The 21590-nt window shown below is 32.4% G+C and overlaps 2 protein-coding genes across 2 annotated transcripts; both read right to left on the bottom strand.

Annotated features, from left to right (window-relative positions):
* Positions 1 to 7087: 7087 nt before the first annotated feature.
* LOC131006141 (MDIS1-interacting receptor like kinase 1-like) lies at positions 7088 to 8126 on the bottom strand. Its single transcript, XM_057933310.1, has 2 exons — positions 7750 to 8126; positions 7088 to 7414 (listed from the first exon to the last, which is right to left on the bottom strand). Exons 1-2 carry the CDS (start codon positions 8018 to 8020, stop codon positions 7224 to 7226), a joined length of 462 nt encoding a protein of 153 aa, XP_057789293.1. The 5' UTR covers positions 8021 to 8126; the 3' UTR covers positions 7088 to 7223.
* Positions 8127 to 16725: 8599 nt separating this feature from the next.
* On the bottom strand, positions 16726 to 17949 carry LOC131006140 (putative disease resistance protein At1g58400). The gene is made up of 2 exons (XM_057933309.1): positions 17394 to 17949; positions 16726 to 17284 (listed from the first exon to the last, which is right to left on the bottom strand). Exons 1-2 carry the CDS (start codon positions 17835 to 17837, stop codon positions 17204 to 17206), a joined length of 525 nt encoding a protein of 174 aa, XP_057789292.1. The 5' UTR covers positions 17838 to 17949; the 3' UTR covers positions 16726 to 17203.
* Positions 17950 to 21590: the final 3641 nt, after the last annotated feature.

Below are 21590 nucleotides of genomic sequence, written 5' to 3'. Positions count from 1 at the left end.
CTCAGCAGCTGAAGAGGTAAATTACAGAGAGCCTAGGTCTTATAAAGAAGCAATTCAGTGCTCTGAAAGCAAGCAATGGATCAAAGCTATGGAGGAGGAAATAGAGTCTTTATTGAAAAATAAGACTTGGATCTTGGTGGACAGACCTAAGAACCAGAAATGTGTAACATGTAGATGGTTGTACAAGAAAAAGGTGGAGGTTCACAAAGGCATTGAGGTAATCAGGTATAAAGCAAGGTTAGTTGCTAGAGGTTTCTCTCAGCAAGAAGGTATAGATTTTAATGAAATCTTTTCTCCTGTTGTTAAACACTGTTCTATTAGACTTATACTTGCTCTAACTGCACACCTAGATTTAGAATTGCAACAGATGGATGTTAAAACAGCTTTTCTAAATGGTGAGTTAGAGGAAACTATATACATGAATCAACCAGAGGGATTTGAAGTAGCTGGCTGTGAAGGTCAGGTATGTCTCTTGAAAAAGTCTTTGTATGGACTGAAGCAAAGTCCAAGACAGTGGAATAAAAGGTTTGATGAATTCATGATGAGTATAGGTTTCAAGAGAACATTGCATGATAGATGTGTATACTTGAAAGAAGTAGTTGCTGAGTCTGTGGTTGTTTACTTACTCTTGTATGTCGATGATATGCTTATTGCTAGTAGTTCTAGTAATGAGATTGATAAAGTAAAGCAATCACTGAGTGCTGAGTTTGATATGAAAGATCTAGGGACTGCTAGAAGAATTCTTGGTATGGATATCAAGAGAGATAGGAAAAATATGAAACTTATGCTTGTTCAATCTGATTACTTGAAGAAAGTATTGTTAAAATTCAATATGAATGAAGCAAAAGTTGCTCAGGTTCCTATAGCTCAACATATTCAGTTGTCTAATAAGCAATGTCCTGTTACTGTTGAAGAACTTAAGAACATGAGTGTTATTCCTTATGCAAATGTGGTAGGAAGCATCATGTATGCTATGCTTTGTACTCGACCTGATTTGGCTTATGCTGTAAGTCTTGTAAGCAGGTACATGTCAAATCCTGGTAAGGCACACTGGGATGCTTTAAAAGGAGTATTAAGATACTTGAAAGCAACTGTTAATAAAGGAATTATGTTTCAAGGTGGAGCCACTAATGTAGATCAAGTTTTAGTTGGCTTTACTGACTCGGGTTATGCAGGAAGTACAGATACAAGGAAGTCCCAATCTGGATATGTTTTTACACTTTATGGAACAGCAGTGAGCTGGAAATCTACACTACAATCGGTGGTAGCTCTTTCCACTACAGAAGCTGAATTTATAGCTGTTACAGAAGCAGTGAAAGAAGGTATATGGCTGAGAGGTATGCTATCTGAGTTAGGCATTAATCAACAGGTTGTCTCTATTCTTTGTGATAATCAAAGTGCCATTCATCTTGTTAAACATCAATCTTTTCATGAGAGGTCTAAACATATAGATGTTAAATTCCATTTTGTGAGAGATTTAGTTGAAAAACGTGATGTGGTGGTGAAGAAAGTTTCAACTGATGATAATGCTGCAGATGTTCTTACTAAAGCATTACCAACTGTTAAGTTCCAAAAGTGTTGTTCTTTGATTGGTATGAGCTCTCTCGAGGAGAGCAAGTTGTTTGTCTAATTCTTGCAGGTAGTTTGATGTATTCTAATTGTATTAGATAAGGTGGAGAATTGTGAGTAAAGTATCTACGTACAATTAGTCTACACGTTTTCTCTGACTTCGCCAGAGAAATGGGTCACCAGCGGAATGGACTTGAGTTCTCTGAACCTGAGTTCTCTGGTGACTTCACTGCTCTGGACTTGAGTCCTCTGAAACTGAGTTCTCTGGTGACTTCACTGCTCTGGACTTGAGTCCTCTGAAACTGAGTTCTCTGGTGATGTGAGTTCGCTGCTCTGGCATTCAGGCATTCGACTCCTCTGGCATCAACTTCTCTGACGATGACTCCGCTGGCATATTGACTTCTCTGGTATCGTGATTTCTCTGGTCTGGAGTTCGATTCCTCTGACGGGTAAAATATGCACAGGTGTTTAGTCTATTGCTGAGGGATCTGTTAGCAAATATGCAAGAGTCAAGGGAGTTCAGTTTTAGGTTAGTTACAACAGATTCAACGGATCTGTGTTCCGTCATTCAAGAAGTCGGCGCGTAGCTCAAATCTTCTCAACTGCTATTTCTTTTGATTAAATACCTAGATTAGTTGTTGAGTCGTAGCTTAAGAATTTACTTTACTGTAAGCTAGTTGAGAGTGAGGAATTATAGCAATCTTGATAGATTTGTAGGCTATACACTTCTTCTAGTGTTGAGTGTTCTCAATTGTAATTGTAAAGTTCTTGAGTGTTCATAGTGAAATAGAATTGATTGTTCTGCACCGTGGATGTAGGATTGAAAAATCCGAACCACGTAAATCGCCTTTGTGTTCTTTTCTTTTAAGTTCTTGCTGCGTTGATTGCTTTCCCGAACAAATTTCACAACATAAGTCTTATCAACAACTATAGATATATATCACATAGTTTTAGTATAATATCTGATGAATTAATATATTTTTATAAATATACAATATGTAAAATAACTTTAAAATAAAATATGTAATAAGTGTAAAATAGAGACAATCCACACGTTGTGTGTTATGTCCAAAGCTCTTTTTATATTAGTATAGATGTATTGCATTCTTTTTAAGCATAGTATAATTAAGGGAAAATTGCACCTAAATACACAAACTTTGCCAAAAATCCATATTTGACGCGAAGTTAGGATTTTACATTTTAATACACCAACTTTCGTTGTTGTCCAAATTTGACACGACTTAATTCTTAAAAATTCAAAAAACAACCCCTTTTTGTAAATAATTATACAAAGACCCACTTATGTTATAATTTGGGACATTTAAACCAAAACAAGATATTTCCTTATGATGTTTTCTTTTAAACCATATTTGGCGCGGATCAAATATTAAAAGAAAACATCATAAGGAAATATCTTGTTTTGGTTTAAATGTCTCAAATAATAACATAAGTGGCTCTTTGTATAATTATTTACAAAAAGGGGTTGTTTTTTGAATTTTAAGAATTAAGTCGTGTCAAATTTGGACAACAACGAAAGTTGGTGTATTAAAATGTAAAATCCTAACTTCGCGTCAAATATGGATTTTTGGCAAAGTTTGTGTATTTTCACGCAATTATCCCTATAATTAACGAAGATAAAATGAAATAAGAGAAAAAGAAATTAACTCGTAAGCTAGCTTGAGGAGCTAAACTTGTGGCTAGGTGAATAATAAATCATACCACTGAAACTATTACTGCCGAGCTGTAAGCCTCTCAGAGATGTCATGTTCCCCACTTCTCTTGGGATTGATCCGCTAAGTTCGTTGGAATGCAACGACATGTACTGCAAATTATGAAGATTTCCAATCTCTTTCGGAATAGTACCTGGAGAATAATGAAGTCATCAAAGTCAAGTTCAATATTGTTAAGTATAACGATCATAACAAAACTTGTGGCTAGGTGAATAATAAAGAGAGAAAAAGAAAAAGAAACTGTGAACACTGCCCCAAACTCGATGGTATTTCCCCCATACAACTCGTTGTAAGACAAACGAAGCATCTTGAGTCTATGCAGATTGTGTTTGCACATATCAAGAGGTAAACTACTAGACAAACTATTATTCCTTACTTCCAAAACTTCTAGAAATGACATGTTGAAAAGAGTTCTCACTCGCATTTAAAGAGACAAGGAAAGAAAGATTCCCAATTTCTGGTGGGAGGGTTCCCACAAGACCCATGTCCGATATGTTCAACTGAGTCACCCTATTGTAGTGTGAATCACAAGTAACTCCGATCCAACTACAAACACTGGCTTCAGTGCTCCAATTTTGGGTCAATATATTTTGAGGATCTAAAGTGATTTGAGATTTCAAGGCAAGAAGTGAAGAACGATCGGTGTTGATATCGTTTTTGGCTGAGCTATAATCCATCAAATAATGGATTGCTAAGAGTAGTGCAAGCACGAGAAAATAGGAAGAAACTCTCTCCATATCGCAAATGCAGAGTGCTAATTGTAGTTGTGTGCGCAGACAAGAAGCCTAGCTCATGCCATTTATATGGCCACATTTTGTTGGTCCCATTAATGGAAAATGAAAGAAGCTATCATTTCAAGCAACAGTTAATTTGTCTGAAAGTTTCAAATGATATTCGAAATTAGGGAAATGAATTAAGTCACTATAAGGTAGTTGTGGCAAATGGGAAAAGTTAATGCCATGATTTGTGTTTGACTAAGCTTATTTTAAAGAGCTTATAAGATGTTTCAAGAGCTTATAAGATGTTTATTAGTAGCTTATAAGTTGTCAAAGTGTTTGGGTAATTTAGCTTATAAGCTAAAGAGAAAATTTTTAATTAGTGAGAGAAAAAAAAAATTTAGAAAAAGAAAATCGAAGAAAAATGAAATTAAAATGATATATAATGAAAATAAAAAATTGTAGTTGAATTATTTTATAAAATGAGTGTTGCTTATAAGATAATGAGAAAATAAGTTGGGATAGAGGAACTTATTTTTTTGGGAGCTTATAAGCTCTTAGAGCTTATTTTTGGAGGTTATAAGCTTTTTAAGAGCTTATTTTACCAAACACTTTGAAAGAGCTTATAAGCTCCTAAACAGCTTATAAGCTGTTTTCAAGAGCTTATAAGCTCAGCCAAACACCCTCTAATGTTGTACCAAACACGTTAATACACTCCAAAACTTAGAGGGTGTTTGACTAAGCTTATAAGTTCTTCAAAATACCTTATAAGTTGTTTAGAAGTTTCTAAGTTCGTTCAAAGTGTTTGGCAAAATAAGCTCCTAACCAGCTTATAAGCTGTAAAAATAAGTTCCAAGAGCTTATAAGGACCTAATGGTAAAATTAGGACCGTAACTTCCAGGATTTTTAGAAAAAGGACTATAAGTTACGGATTTTGAAAATAAGGACTATAATTTTTTTTTAAAGATTTACACTCTTGTTTCGGGCCCAAAATTAATTGTTCGGGCTTTTGATGCCACGTAGAGCCCGTTGCTGACGTAGACTGCCATATTGTCAACTTTTTTGCAAAAAAAATTTTTGTTTCTTTTTTGTATTCTCGTTTTAACAATTAACAGTTATATTTTTTTTATGAAAATTAACAATTATATTTTTTTTATCTTAATTAATTTAATATCCTAAAAGAAAGCTACATATATACGTTCATTATAATGTCAAAAGACATGTATTATTCAAAATTGATGGCATATTTTTTTATAATTTATTCTTCTAAATAAATGTAAAAAAGAAATAATACATGCCTTTTAACATTATAATGAACGTATATATGTAGCTTTCTTTTAGGATATTAAATTAATTAAGATAAAACAAATATAATTGTTAATTTTCCTAAAAAAAATATAACTGTTAATTGTTAAAACGGGAATACAAAAAAGAAACAAATTTTTTTTTTGCAAAAAAGTTGACAATATGGCAGTCCACGTCAGCAACGGGCTCTACGTGGCATCAAAAGCCCGAACAATTAATTTTGGGCCCGAAAAAGGAGTGTAAATGTTAAAAAAAAAAGTATAGTCCTTATTTTCAAAATCCGTAACTTATAGTCCTTTTTCTAAAAATCCTGAAAGTTACGGTCCTATTTTTACCATTAGGTCAGCTTATAAGCTCCTCAAAAAATAAGTTCATCTACCCCAATTTATTTTTCCATTATCTTATAAGCAACACCCAGTTTATAAATGGGAGTGTGAATAATTGTGGTGAATAAATGGGAGTGTGAATAATCAATTCTAACTTCACTTTTTTGACTGGTCTGTGCATGTCATGATTTTACCACCAGAGTGTAAGTTTCAAATGTAAATATTCGCAATTTGGGAAATCAATTCATTCCTATTATTCTTAATTTGTCTTTACCACATTCGATTATAGCATGAAAAAGAAAAGATTTCTTGCTTAGTTTGAGACGACATTAGTTTTCATTTTATTTGGCATACCTTTAACAAACACCTCATCAAATAATATTTTCATTAATACACAGATTGTATTATAATAATATTGTAAAATAATATTTTACTAGAAGTTGACATGTGACAGAATATTTTTTGGGTGCCAAAAAATCCAATCTTTTTAATTTGTTACCATTCAAATTGATGGATTCAAGACTACACCCCTTGCTAAATGTTGCTGGAATGAGACCACGAAACTGATTTTTATTTAAATGAAAGATGACCAGAGAGCTCAAGTTTCCAAAGCATTGTGGAATTGTTCCTTCCAAAGTGTTACTTGAGAGAAGAAGAGCATCAAGAGATGTCAAGTTACAGATGGAGGATGGAAGCTCACCGATTAATATGTTGGAAGAGAGTTGTAGAACACTCAATGATCGAATATTCCCAATGGTAGATGGTATTTGACCTGAAAGTTAGTACGAGACCTTCAAATTTATTACTTGAAAGACTGAAGGACATGAATCAAATTTCTTTATATCTAAAAATGCACAAAACATTTGGTTTACATAAGGTTTAACATCTTACTTAACAATTATAAGGAACTATATTTAAAAAAAAAAAAAACAACAATTATAAGGAACTAGGAGAAAGAGCGTACGTTCTACGCATAATTAATATTATTTTATTTGATAGAATAAAAAATATAAATATAATATTTATTATATTTAATTTTTCAATTAACAATTTGGTCTATTTAGTCATACAATAATTTTTTTAGAAAATCTATTAGTTTATTACTTCTACTAAATACTCCCCCCGTCCCACTATAAGTGGCTCAAACTTTTGGGCACGTGAATTAAGGAGAATAATTTATTTGATAGATATATTTATTTATAAGTCTTATCAACAACTATAGATATATATCACATAGTTTTAGTATAATATCTGATGAATTAATATATTTTTATAAATATTATTAAATGACGATTTTATAAAAAAGAAAAGAAAAAACCAAAAAAACCCTTGAAAGCACAGAAGGAGCAGACTAAGGGCCGAACCTCATTAAAACCTTATATATTTTTATAAATATACAATATGTAAAATAACTTTAAAATAAAACATGTAATAAGTGTAAAATAGAGACAATCCACACGTTGTGTGTTGTGTCCAAAACTCTTTTTATATTAGTATAGATGTATTGCATTCTTTTTAAACATAGTATAATTAACGAAGATAAAATGAAATAAGAGAAAAAGAAATTAACTCGTAAGCTAGCTTGAGGAGCTAAACTTGTGGCTAGGTGAATAATAAATCATACCACTTAAACTATTATTGCCGAGGCTTAAGTTGACCAAAGCTGTCATGTTCCCCACTTCTCTCGGGATTGATCCGCTAAGTTCGTTGGAATGCAACCACAATTCCTGCAAATTATGAAGATTTCCAATCTCTTTCGGAATAGTACCTGCAGAATAATGAAGTCATCAAAGTCTAGTTCCATATTGTTAAGTATAACGATCATAACAATAATAAATAAAATACGCGATTCGATCGGTTGGGAGATTGAGCTGTATACTATTTTAAGTATAATGATATTTATTTCACTAATCAACGGAAGACAAAGATCAATATAAAGTTAGTTTAGCTAATTCTAGATTGAAACGTATAGGGAAAATATTACTTTATCACCCGATATAATGTTTAAATTTGACCCTCAAACGCAAAGCACATAAATTAAAGAATTAAATAATATGGCATTAAATGCATGATTTGACCTCATAAATATAGGAATGAACTTACCAGTCAACTTATTTACACCAAGGTACAACTCTTGAAGCTTCGTCAAGTTCCCAATTTCTCTCGGCACAAATCCAGTGAAATTGTTGTTGGACAAAGAAAGATACTCAAGCTGTGAACAGTACTGCCCCAAACTCGATGGTATTTCCCCATACATCTTGTTGTAAGACAAACGAAGCCTCTTGAGTCTATGCAGATTGCGTTTGCACATATCAAGAGGTAAACTACTAGACAAACTATTATTCCTTACTTCCAAAACTTCTAGAAATGACATGTTGAAGATAGATGGGGGAATGGGGCCATGAAAAGAGTTCTCACTCGCATTTAAAGAGACAAGGAAAGAAAGATTCCCAATTTCTGGTGGGAGGGTTCCCACAAGACCCTTGGCTTCAGTGCTCCAATTTTGGGTCAATATATTTTGAGGATCTAAAGTGATTTGAGATTTCAAGGCAAGAAGTGAAGAACGATCGGTGTTGATATCGTTTTTGGCTGAGCTATAATCCATCAAATAATGGATTGGTAAGAGTAGTGCAAGCACGAGAAAATAGGAAGAAACTCTCTCCATATCGCAAATGCAGAGTGCTAATTGTAGTTGTGTGAGCAGACAAGAAGCCTAGCTCATGCCATTTATATGGCCACATTTTTTTGGTCCCATTAATGGAAAATGAAAGAAGCTTCTATTATAATTTCGAGCAACAGTTATTTTGTCTGAAAGTTTCAAATGATATTCGAAATTAGGGAAATGAATTAAGTCACTATAAGGTAGTTGTGGCAAATGGGAAAAGTTAATGCCATGATTTAATGTTGTACCGAACACATTAATACACTCCAAGACTTAGAGGGTGTTTGACTAAGCTTATAAGCTCTTCAAAATACCTTATAAGTTGTTTAGAAGCTTCTAACCTCCTTCAAAGTGTTTGGCAAAATAAGCTCCTAACCAGCTTATAAGCTGTAAAAATAAGCTCCGAGAGCTTATAAACTTCTTAAAAAATAAGTTCCTCTACCCCCAACTTATTTTTTCATTATCTTATAAGCAACGCCGAGTTTATAAATGGGAGTGTGAATAATTGTGGTGAAGGTAGAATTTTGGAGGCAAAAGCGGCAAAGACGATTTACAAGTCAACCCAATTGCATAATGAAACTAAATAAAAAAATAGCCACATTTTTAAGGCCCCACTAATGCAAAATGGAAGAAGCTTCCGTTTTGACTAGTCTGCGTTCTTTTCTGGCACCACTGTTGGATAGGAGAGAGGACTCTGTCAGAGATTTTTCCAAGACTTTGGCGCCTTAGTACCAACCAGAACGGATCGATTTCGAGTATGGGGGAGTGGAGGGAAGGAAATTGGGTGTGGAATTTCTTTTGGAGCAGGGAACTTAGGGACAGAGAGAAAGAGCAGGTACAGTGTCTTGAGAACATGATAAGCCAAATCCGAATTGAAGAAGGGAAAGCAGACAAATGGAGATGGAAAGCCTCAAAAGACGATATCTTCTCGGTCAAATCTGCCTATAGGGCAATCAGCACAGACGGAAGTCACAGCCCCAACAGGGGATTTGAGACGGAGTTTTCTTCCATTTGGAAAGCCCCGGCTCCACCAAAAGTAATTACAACGGCGTGGAAAGTGCTCAGAGGTAAATTGGCAACGTGTGATAATCTTTTGAAAAGAAAGGTGGTCATTCAACATCAGGAGGCCTTGTGTGTTCTCTGCAAGACGACGACGGAGACGATCGATCACCTGTTCTTTAGTTGTGAAAAAACTTATCAACTGTGGAGCGGATTGGTCGCGTGGCTTGGCAAGAAAACGGCTTTGCAGTGTAAGGTAAAAGATCATTTTAATGCCTTCATCAATCTCGGTTGTAGGAAAGAAAAACGTTTTTTGCTTGGTGTGTGGGCTGGTGTGATATGGAGTATTTGGAAGATGAGAAATGAATGCAAATTCCAGCAAGGCGAGTGGAATTGTTTTAAAGTTGAAGCGGAGCTTAAGTCGAGACTATGGAGCTGGATGACGATTTTTAATGTTCAGAAATCACCTGAGGATTTTAGGAGCTGGTTTGGAGCAGCAAGAACAGGAGAGTAGTGAGATGGTCGGGTGCTTGAGCTGGGTTTATTTCTGTTTTTTCTTTTTCTGTAGTTTTTCTTTCCTTTGTTCTTCTTTGGTACTGATGGTACCGGTTTTTCAATGAAAGTTGAATACCTTTTTCTGCTCAAAAAAAAAGTCTGCGCAACAGACTGATCAAAGAAGTTAGAATTGATTTCATTTTCCATTAATGGGATCAAAGAAGTTAGAATTGATTTCATTCTGCAATTGGCTTCACTTGTAAATAATTTTCTTCAATTTCACACTCCAATTAATTAATTAGTTAAAATTGATTGGAGACAAAGACCATTTATCTCATTTTAATGGGCAATGAGGGAAGCTTATCTAATAATCAATTCTAACTTCAATTTTTTGACTAGTCTGTGCATGTCATGATTTTACCACCAGAATGTAAGCTTCAAATGTAATTCGCAATTTGGTAAATCAATTCATTCCTATTATTCTTTGTCTTTACCACATTCGATTATAGAGATACAGAGATATACTAGAATTAATTTTCTATGCAAAATCAAACATAGCATTAAAAAGAATAGATTTTCTTGCTTAGTTTGAGACGACATTACTTTTCATTTTATTTGGCATACCTTTAACAAACACCTCATCAAATAATCCCAAAGATTGTATTATAATAATATTGTAAAATAATATTTTACTAGAAGTTGACATGTGACAGAATATTTTCGGGTGCCAAAAAATCCAATCGGTAATTAGATTAACGCGTGGCATTTATACTGCGACATCATTTATGTGATTTCTTTGAAAAAAGTTAATAAAAACCAATCAATTTGTTTTAATGTGGAAAAAATAAAAATCAACCTTGAATTAAAAAACAAAAACACCTAGCTATGTAGTGCAACACTTTACAAACTCTAAATTTTGTAAATGCAGAGTGCTAATTAACTGTAATTATGTGCGCAAACAAGAAGCCTAAGCAGATGCCCTTTTATTCAAAGCTAAAATCATCTTTTCCAAGTCAGACCCCACTACAGAATGAGTCATTTTTGGAGGCAAAAGCGACAGACTATGTTTAGAAGTCAAGTCAATTGAATAATGAAACTAAATCAATTTAATAAATTATTGTTAGAGTAAGAATCACTGCAGTGTTTGACGTATTTAATTAATTTCCAGACGGTCGTCCCTTTCCATTTCCCAATTTCCATTCGGCCGTCCCTTGTCATGCTCCAAGCCTCCAACTGTTTGATGAAATGTCAAGTGATAAAATGTGTTTTCTGTTTGACTAATTATTGTATTACTATTTAATTACTAAAGCAACTATTTAATTACTTTTTTGTTAAGAAGTAATGTTTGATTACTTAACTAAACAAGAGACTCCAATATGCTAAAATCATTTTTTCTAAGTCAAGTCCCACTGCAAAATGAGTCAATTTTGGAGACTACTACTAGAAAGAACGTATGTTGTACGTGTAATTAATGTTATTTTATTTAATAACCTATTATTTTAGAAAATTTATTAATTTATCACTTTTATTAGATAATTTATTGGATGAATATATTTATTTATAGGATATATATCACATAGATTTAGTGTAATATCTAAAGAATAATATATTCTTATAAATATATAATACTGTAAAATAACCTTAAAATAAAATATGTAATAAATTAAATAGAATTCTAATGCGATAAGATTTTGGAATCCCCTTGATCGTTGGTTTAATTGATGAACTTCTTTTAGGGAAAAATGAATTGTGATGTATAGTTACCAATTATATTAGGGATTTATTTAGAAATTATAATTAGATTAGATGAGGGAAACAGCAATATTGGACCTAAGTAGAGAAGAAATTTTTGATCTAATTAATTTGACAACGGTTTTATGTATATATTTGGTTTTATAATATAAAATATTATTTATAGATTTGGGTGGCAAATAAATATATATCAAATAGATTTATTTTATAAATATATAATACAAAATAAATAATAGGGGTAAAATAGGCAATCCACAAGTTGTCCCATAGAATGCTTAGGCTCTTTTTCTATTAGTATAGATTTAGAAGTCAAGTTAATTGCATAATGAAACTATGCAAGATGTCCTTTTATTTAAAGCTAAAATCATTTTTTCTAATGAAACTATGCAAGATGTCCTTTTATTACTTTCGCTGACCAAGATTTTGACTCAAGTATATCAGACCTCTACTTACTATTCTTTATGAAACAATAAATATGTATTGCAAATAAAACAATTTATTGGATGTTTAAATAGAAAAGAAGCACATTTTGTTGACGTCATCAATATAAAGGTTATTTCATTAAAAACTATTCATCTAATTAATTTGCAATTTCGACTTAAAGTTTTTATAACACACCAAATAAGTATATATTGATGCACTTTTAAGTTATTTTATACTAATTTTCTAGAGTGTTAGCTTAATTTTTTTTTCTTTTTTTTTTGAGAGGGTTTAAGTTCTATTTTTAATCCTACTAAAATTCTATATATCATTACTACAAATATTATTTTAAATTTATATATTAGTATATATTAAAAGTTTTGAATATGATCACATTAATATATATTAAAATAAAAAATAATTTAACCCTTCGAATAAAGATTTGAATCAATGTAATTACTTAAGGATGTGATGAATTATATATATATAGGATAACACATTTTTAGAATGTGCACTTTATTGTGAATGAATAATATAACACACAACTTTATGCATCATTTCTCCAATTTTGACAAATTAAAGATGTTAATTAGTAATTACCATTGGAACAATTAATATATTAAAATTCTTCGATTTTGATTATAAATTTTGTTTATTGAATCGAAGTATCAAAACTATACTAATTATCATTAGAACATCATGCCAAACTATGATCAAGTAATAAATATAAGGGGTATTAGCCTCTAAATACCCAAACTTTTTGTATTTTCTGGTTTTGCACCTCAACTTTAAAATATGCCTATAAATATCCAAACTTTGTATTCTTTCTAATTTTGCACCTGACGAATTTTTACCTCCAAATCGTTAATGAGATGCATGACAGCCAGATTGAGAAGGAAGTTTGAAATTCATAACGAAGCAGATAAGTTTGTTGTCAATGTCGGATTTAGAACATGTAATTATAGATTTGGGATGTCAATTCAGGTGCCATGTTAGCAACGACTTGGGGTTAAAAATTCGTTGGGTGGAAAATTAGAAAGACTACAAAGTTCAGGTATTTATAGGCAGATTTTAAAGTTGAGGTGCAAAACCATAAAATGAGAAATATAATTAATTGGATCTTGAATAATTAATATTTTGTTATTGTTTTGATATCATCTTTTAATTTATATACTATAGATTATAGATGTTATAACCTCTTGTAATATTAATTTCTTTTAAGAATGTAGAATGAGTTAGATTTGTATTTAAAAATCTCTTAGATTTTTTTTTTGTCAATTAAATCGATATTATTTGTGTTATAGGTTTTTTTTTTTTTTAGTTTATGTTGGAAACAAGCTAATTGTATGGTTTTATATTAATTATCAAAGAATTTTCACTATTTTTTATGAAGTTAGAACATAGACCCGATTGACTCAATCAGTTATAGACATGACATCCAATCTACTGACCACCAAGTTTAAGATATATGAAAATGTATAATTCATATGGTTAACTTTGCTAAGATTTTGCTGGATTAGATGAAGTAATTAAATTTAAGTAAATATTAATTTCACGAACTTTATTTAGCTTAATGATTCCTTTGAATATTGGAAAAAGCCTTGAGCTATATCTGAATATGAGACTCAGTCAAGAGTTAAAGTACAACCAATGCAAATCATGTGAAGATAAGTGTAAATACTACAATATAGTATATTTTTAAGTACAATCAATGCAAGTGTGAAGATAAGTGTAGATACTACAATATTAATTATATTTTTGTTAACTTTACACATAGGCCTATATTGCATTTACAATGAAAATTTAGTAGCTATTAACAATCTACAAGATAATCTATAAAATGAATTTAAAAGGACTTGAGACAAATATTAAAATAATCATTTTGCTTAAGCAAAGATTAATTCTAACCACATAAATAAAAATATAATAATAATAGTCACTACTATAAAAAAATGCCCTTTTATAAATATATACTATCTCCGTCCATGATATCGTCCACTTTATGAATTGCATGAGTTTTAAGAAAGTGGTGAATAGCAGTTGATAGTAGTGAGTATTGTTATGAGTGAAGTTTGGCTCCCACTATTATTGTAAGTGGAGTTTGTGGATCATACTGCTATAAATGAAAGTAGAAATAATATTGTGGACGGACCAAAATGTCAAAGTTAAAACGATATTGTGGATGGAGAGAGTATTTTTTATTTTTACAAAATAAATTCTGAAAATTTGATAGGTTAAAACTATGAAATTAACTTTTACATTTTGTGTTATTTTACAAAGTTTGTACATTTTTAACTGGTTTTTTTTTTAGTTATCATCTCTTTTTATTTAATAATCGCAGGCCATCTTCACTTTGTATTAAACGTCTTTCAATATTATAATGAACTCATATATGTAGCTTTCCTTTAGGATATTAAATTAATTAAGATAAAATAAATATAATTGTTAATTGTAAAAGAGAACCGTAATTTTCAGTGTTTTTAGAAAGAGGACTATACATTATTGAATTTGAAAATAAGGACTATAACTTCAATTTTTTATATTTACACTCCTATGTCGAAAATTGCCAAAAAATTGACATGGCACGGCCACATCAGCAACGGCCTCTAGGTGGCACCAAAAGCCCGAATAATTGATTTTGGGTCCAAAACAGGAGTGTAAATGTTAAAAAGAAAAAGTATAGTCCCCATTTGCAAATTCCGTAACATATAGTATTTTTTCTGAAAATTCTGAAAATTACGGTCTTATTTTAACCATTAGGTCCGCCAACTTAATTTCAATAATTTTTGGCCCACTTTGACAATTGCGAATAATCTTAATTGACCTTACTTTAATTTCGTAAAACTGACTATCGAATATAAATACATGGTATACTTCGTACAAATTCGTATCAATCATGGCGCGCAAGATCAAAGTAAACCTGGTACGAACTGGTACAAGTCTATCGAATATAAATATATGGTATACTTATTATAAATTTGTATTAGTCGTAGCATATATGCAACATCAAAGTACACCTATTTGTACATGTCATACTAGATCGCTGTGTGCCATAACTGATACAAATAGTCTCCATTTTTACCATGTGTACCAATGACTGGTGCTACTAATTGGAATGATTGGTGCTGATTATTTCATCTATACCAATATAATATGGCTACAACTTTGTCCATTTTTATATTGGCCACAATTTATTAAATTTAAGTTGGCGATCACCTTTTAATATCCACTATCTATAATAACTATCTCAAATTTCACCTCCTTATGCATCTTTGAAGATTTAATTTTCTAAATAATGCCATTTATTTATAATCAGGCATATCAAATAAATTGCTTAATTAATATTCAAATAAATTGTTATGTATAATTAATGTTCACATGTAACAATATAAATTTATTCCTCGAGAAGGTTAGATTACAATACCTTGTACAGAAAAGAAACATTAAATCACTACAGTATAAAAGTTACATTTAAAAGATTTAATTTTGATTGTATAAAATTTCTAATCCTAAATACATGAAGTTCGAAAACTTGAGAATGGAATAAGCAGAACTATTACATTGTTGCACAAGAAGAAAAAGAAATCGAAGAAGAAGAGGAGGATAGAGAACAAACCAAAAAACTAAAGAAACAAACGGAATAAAAGACGAAGAGGATTAAAATATGATATTTTTATTTAATTAAGTAATGTTTTGCTATAGGTTTCGTAAATACATAGTGCCAAAAATATTATATTTAAATTACTTTTTGCAATTTTATATAAAAAAATCCGAAAATGATAAGAGAATAAAATTGAATTAAAAAGGTAAAATTGTCTCTTTCATATAAGTAATATATATTTTGTTATTCTTGTGACTACTATTAATTTTTTTTTATTAAGTAAAATGGTTATTTAAAGGTATTGACACAAAAGAAGAAGGAGACTTTCCTAATCACTCCTCTTCAAATTTGAAGTACGAATAACATATAGTGAACTCTGTATTCTATATATATAACATATATATATAATAATTGTGGATATAGCCACAATAACATTAGCTTCATGATAAAAACATTCACAAAATCTCCTGTACACCCAGGTGTACGGTACACCTAGGTGTACAATGTCATTTTGATCACATGATAGTGTTATTTAGTATTAGTGTCATTTTAATATATATAGTATTAGTGTCAATTTGAGATAGTGTTATTTATATAACATGATAGTGTCATTTATAAAACAAAATAATGTTAGTGTCATTTTAAGATAGTGTTAGTATCATTTACATCCAGGCGTACAGTACACCTGGGTGTACAAGAAACCACCTCAAAAATATTTTATTGGATTAGTGTGGGGCTATATAAGATGATTATATATAGGAGGAAATAACATTTTTGCCCTGTAACTAGAAAAATATAATATGTATATTTTCTTCATCTAATTTTGCTTAATTAGATTAATTATAGTAATAGATTATTACCATCACTCAAAAACAATTTTGAGGGTCCAAATTGTACACATATATAAAAAATTTACAACTCAACTATTAAACAACATAAGAGAGAACATGTCTTTCACAAACGCGCAGAATGCTTATGAGAAAACTCGAGAAAACTCAATAAACAATACTAAAAAACAACAGCCTCATTTGAGTTTTCAACAATATATATAGATATAGGATGTGCTAGAAAAACCTTGGATATGTTACCATGCAACGAGCGGATATTTAAGCACGACAAATGAAGGAAAAAATAATATATCTATCACTGTAAAAAGAAATAACAAAACACGAGTTTTTTTAAAAAGTTGTTAAATGTATTGACGGTGGGAAAAAATGTTACTTCATCCGTCCCATTATTTATGGTCTGTATTCTTTTCTAGTGGTCCCGTAATATGATCTTTTTCCCATTTAGGCCATAATTAGAGCTTAATTAAAAATTTTAATTACTCCATTATTTCTCTCTCTCTCTCTTCCCTACCCACAGCCTCTATGTTTCTGCTCCATCTCCCTCAGATTTTCCCAACCCACTGTCTCTTTCTCCCGCCCGCCTCGACTCCCCATCTTTCCCTTTCACCTTCACCTTACTCCTCCACCCTCTGTGTACTGAAGATAGAGAAAAGAAAATGGAGATTTCTCCAGATCCGTCCACCGCCGTTCAATGTTCTGCGCCGCCTCTGTCGCCTACTTTTAGTCGTCTCCCTCCGCCACCGTCGCCCACTTAATCTGCCTCTCTCTCTCACTCTTCTCCTACTCTAAGTCGTCTCCTTCCCCCGCGCTGCCTCCACCCTCACCAAAGTTCCCCACCATTTTGTCTCGATCTTGAACATTCTTAAGCAATTTTTTAACTTTTATATTCAGTTTTTGCCATCTAATATTTCGTCAAATAAATTTGAAATACGAAAGAAAATGTGAGATAGAAACGGCTGAGAAGGCGTACCCTTTTCAATTTAGTCCGTTGATCATCGACGGCTCCGGATCCATCGCCGATCTGCATCATAGAAAACATGGTCTTGGCTCTCTTGAACATCGGTAACACTTTTTCTTCTCTAATGGAATTGACCTCTCTGAAGAGGCTGATACTTTTCGTTGATTTGGAAAGACAATGCCTCTTGGACTTGGCCTTGGCCTCGATAGCCTTGGACAGGCAAGTATCAATGGTGTCTTCGACCTCGTAGATGACCTCTATTATCTGCTTCTGCATTTCTTTGAATAGTTGCTCCTGCTTCGTCGCCATGGCCGCGTCCTTGAGGAAAGCCTTGAGCATACCAAGCTCGTTCTTCAGCTCGTCGAAATCACTTTCTGCTCCGGAGATGTGCTCTTTGTACTCTGTCACCACCCCCTTCAGTTGCTCCAGCAAGAAACTCACTGCAGCCTCCCCCATCTCAATTCTCAAAGGGGAGAGACACACACAGTGGAAAGCATATAAACACGCGTGTAGAGTTTTTCAAGACAACACAAGACATATAAGGGTAATTCTATTGAATAGCCCCGATTTTGCTCCTTGTAGACCCTTAGTTAAACTAGCAGAGATGGCGTGCGTTCGCACGTAAAAATGAATTATTTTAATGAATAAATTTTTATGAGTGTAAATTTATATTTTATTTCATTTTATAGCAATATTTATTATTTTAATGTATTTTTTCTTTTGAACCAATTATTGGTTAATTTTTTAAAAGTATAATGTTATAGAACTCATAAAATTAAAACAAAAAAAATTAAATTTAGTATTAAAAAATTAATTTTAATTTATTAAACATCACCTAATTTTGTCGTCATATTTATTTTATAGGTTTCATCTTTACATAATTAATTTTAATTTCAAATATTCTAGCAAAATTAAACTTCTAAAAAAAGTATTACATATAATCCTTTGTATTTTAATTATAAATTATTAAAATTATATAATAAAAAATAGTAACTTATATGATGAAGAGTCCTAATAGATACTACTACTTAAATAACTATTTTAATATAAAAGATAAACCACAATATATTTATAGATATATTATATGTATAATACTATATTAAATTACACCTTGTAAGTTGTTTAAAACACTTACAATCACAAGAAGCAAGCAAACTTGAAGTTCATGAATTGAGTTTATAAAGTCTTTAAAACACCTTGTAAGTTGTTTGACAAAATAAACTCGTGACAACTTATAAATTGTAAATATAAGCTCCAACGATTTATATAAATAAGTTCAGATAAACCTTAATTTATTCTTTTATAATCGTTTTTACAACAACAATCATTTTACAAAAACAATCTAATATAATTTGTTTATTTCTATCATATATCCTCCTTCCAATACATTTTTTTTTTGTCAATTTTCTTTCTCTAGCTAAGATTCTCTCCCTAGCTCACAATTCTTTCTCTAGTTTGTAACAAGCTCAATTATTCAAATATTTTGACAAATTATAAACTCTCAAAATATCTTATAAATATCTCATGTGCTGCTGACAATTTCCCCTAAATTCTTCTTACCAAAATCAGTCAGTAGATTGGGATTTGCAGGGTGTTGGTCGGAATTGTGTTGGGCCTTCGTATTGGTAATGTTGGGCTACATTGCTGGGCCCTCAGTGATGGGCCTTTTCTAGGCCTTGCTTCTCTTTCTTTTATTATTCAGATTTCGGCCTGCATTGTTTCTTTTATGGTGTTTCTTCATTTTAAGCTTCATTCTTTTGGTAATAAATTTATCGGTAAAAAATAAGAGAAAAGAAAATATAGGAAAATTTTATCATATTTTAGTGGTTCTCACTTTTTTTTTGTCTCATGTCTCTAATTTGGTGGCAAAATATTATGAAGAGAGAGAGAAAAGAAATTGAGAGAAGGAGAAATATAGAGAGATGAGTTAAATTGTATAAGTTTTTATAATAAAATTGAAAGATCTTAAAAGTATATAACATAAAAAAATTTGTTCAAAAAAAATATAAAAAAAATATTATCACACCTATAACTTGTGATAGTATTATCATAGATTGAGTGAAAAGATGGGAAAATGAACTACCTGTGAAAATTTTTCCTCCAGCTCGAGGAAAAAATTTTCCAACAAAGAAAACGTATAAAAAGAGTGGAAAAGGGAGGGAAATATATATATTACATCATTTTCCATCGAGAGATGGTCTTGGATACAATCGGGTTATACTCACACTTTGATCCTAACCCGCACCCTGATTCGAATCCGTATTCTGACCCGAATCATATGAATAACAATTATTATCGGTACAGGTCAACCCGATTGTACGGTACACCAGATTGTACCTAAATTTTTGTGTTCCATCATAAGAGAACACACAATCAGGTATTCTCTTTGTTTTAGGTTATTTTTAGTTCGGATAAATTGATGATGGTCCATACAATATTAATACAATGCAATATTTGCTTATTTCCCCAAACTTTCTGTCAATTTTTATGTAATCATTCTCAATATTAATTATAACACATTTTCACAACTTAAAATAATAATTATAACATTTTTTCTCTATTATCAATACACTTTACAATTTTTCCTTAAAATTTGTGTCGTTGCCCGATCAATTTTTTTATTTTTTTTATACATGTTAATTTCGCTCGGTCATGATGTGTAATTTCAAATCATTATTTTCAAGACTTGACCCGTTTTCCTTACTAAAAATTTATTAAAATCATCAGGTGAAATCTCGTCGGATCATTATTAAATTCGTAGCCGCAAAGGTAGTGCGGATCAACCCACAGTATTGAGTAGCCTCACTTCCACATTCATTTCTTCATCTCTCAAAACTTTTTTCATTCATTTATTCATGTTGAGTTTGCATTTCTGTTGCATTTGTGAGTGTTTTTCCACGTGTTGTCTGCTTAGTTGGTAGTGTGTTGGTGAACAAACTTAGGGCACTCTTTTCCTCGCTTTGTCGCGAGGTTTTTAATGAGGCCTGCCCCTACTCGGCCCACAATTTGGGGGTACAATAGCATTCATCAAATAAAGCATACAAATATTATTGAATACATGAGCAAGAATGAATAGAAATTGTATTAAGAAATTTACTTTTGAGGGAAAAGTGGTGTGGTCCACGCCAGTCAAGCTTGAATAGAAATTGTATTAAGAAATTTACTTTTGAGGGAAAAGTGGTGTGGTCCACGCCAGTCAAGCTTCTTAAATGCATTTTTAATTTGTTTACAAAATTCAATTAACAATTTAATCTCCTAAATAAAAAAGAGCTGCAACTGGGATGCACGGATTCGCCAAAAACAAACACATTGCAGTATCCGATTCGTGCGGGGGGCGGGTGCGGGCGCGATTCGCGTGGGATTCGCACGGGATTCGCCACCTGGCGAATCCCCCCAAAAATCAAAAAAAAAAAATTGGACGCGAATCGAGATTCTCACTCTCAACGGACGGCTGTTGGCTGGCAGGAGGCGAGGCGGCATGATCCGAGACGGCTGAGCAGGGCGGCGGGGCCGAAGGGCAGGCGCCGGTGAGGCAGCTGAGAAAGGAACAGTAGCAGCGGCGGCCCTCCTTGGCTGTCTGCTGTCAAAAACGCGTGGGAGAGAGAGAGGGAGGACAGATCGGTGGCGGTGGCAAAGGTGGAGGGGCCGTGAGGGAGGCGCGACTGCCGGGGATTCACGCAGGAAGGAGGGCGGCGGCGTGGTGTTTCGAGAGAGAGAGAAACTGAATGAGCGATAGAGAGATGAGAGAGAGAGAGAGGGCGGTGGGTTGTGAGGAAGGAGAGAGAGTTGTGATGAAAATGGGTTTGACTTTTAGTTGGGCCAATTTATTGGTGGATAATTAAATCTCATGGGCTTTTAATTTCATGGGTCATACTTTTATTTTGTTGGGCTCAATTTATATATTTTTACTTAAATGTAGTACTCCCTCCGTCCACAATTTAAAGCCCTACTTACTCTTAAATTTTTGTCCACAAATTAAAGCCCTATTGTGCTTTTTGTACCTTTTTACCCTCCCTCTTTATTTAAAATTACTACCATTTGCCACTAATGGACCCACCTTACAACACCTTTATTATTTTTATATTCTATATTTATTACACTTTATTACACTTTATCACTAGTGGACCCACCACACAACACCTTTAACACTTTAGTCAACTACTTTATCACTTTAGTCAACTACCCTTTTATTTCATCCACATCACCATT

Source organism: Salvia miltiorrhiza, chromosome 1 (genome assembly GCF_028751815.1).
Source record: "Salvia miltiorrhiza cultivar Shanhuang (shh) chromosome 1, IMPLAD_Smil_shh, whole genome shotgun sequence".
Taxonomy (NCBI): Eukaryota; Viridiplantae; Streptophyta; class Magnoliopsida; order Lamiales; family Lamiaceae; genus Salvia; species Salvia miltiorrhiza.
This window is presented reverse-complemented; position numbering and strand designations above follow the sequence as displayed.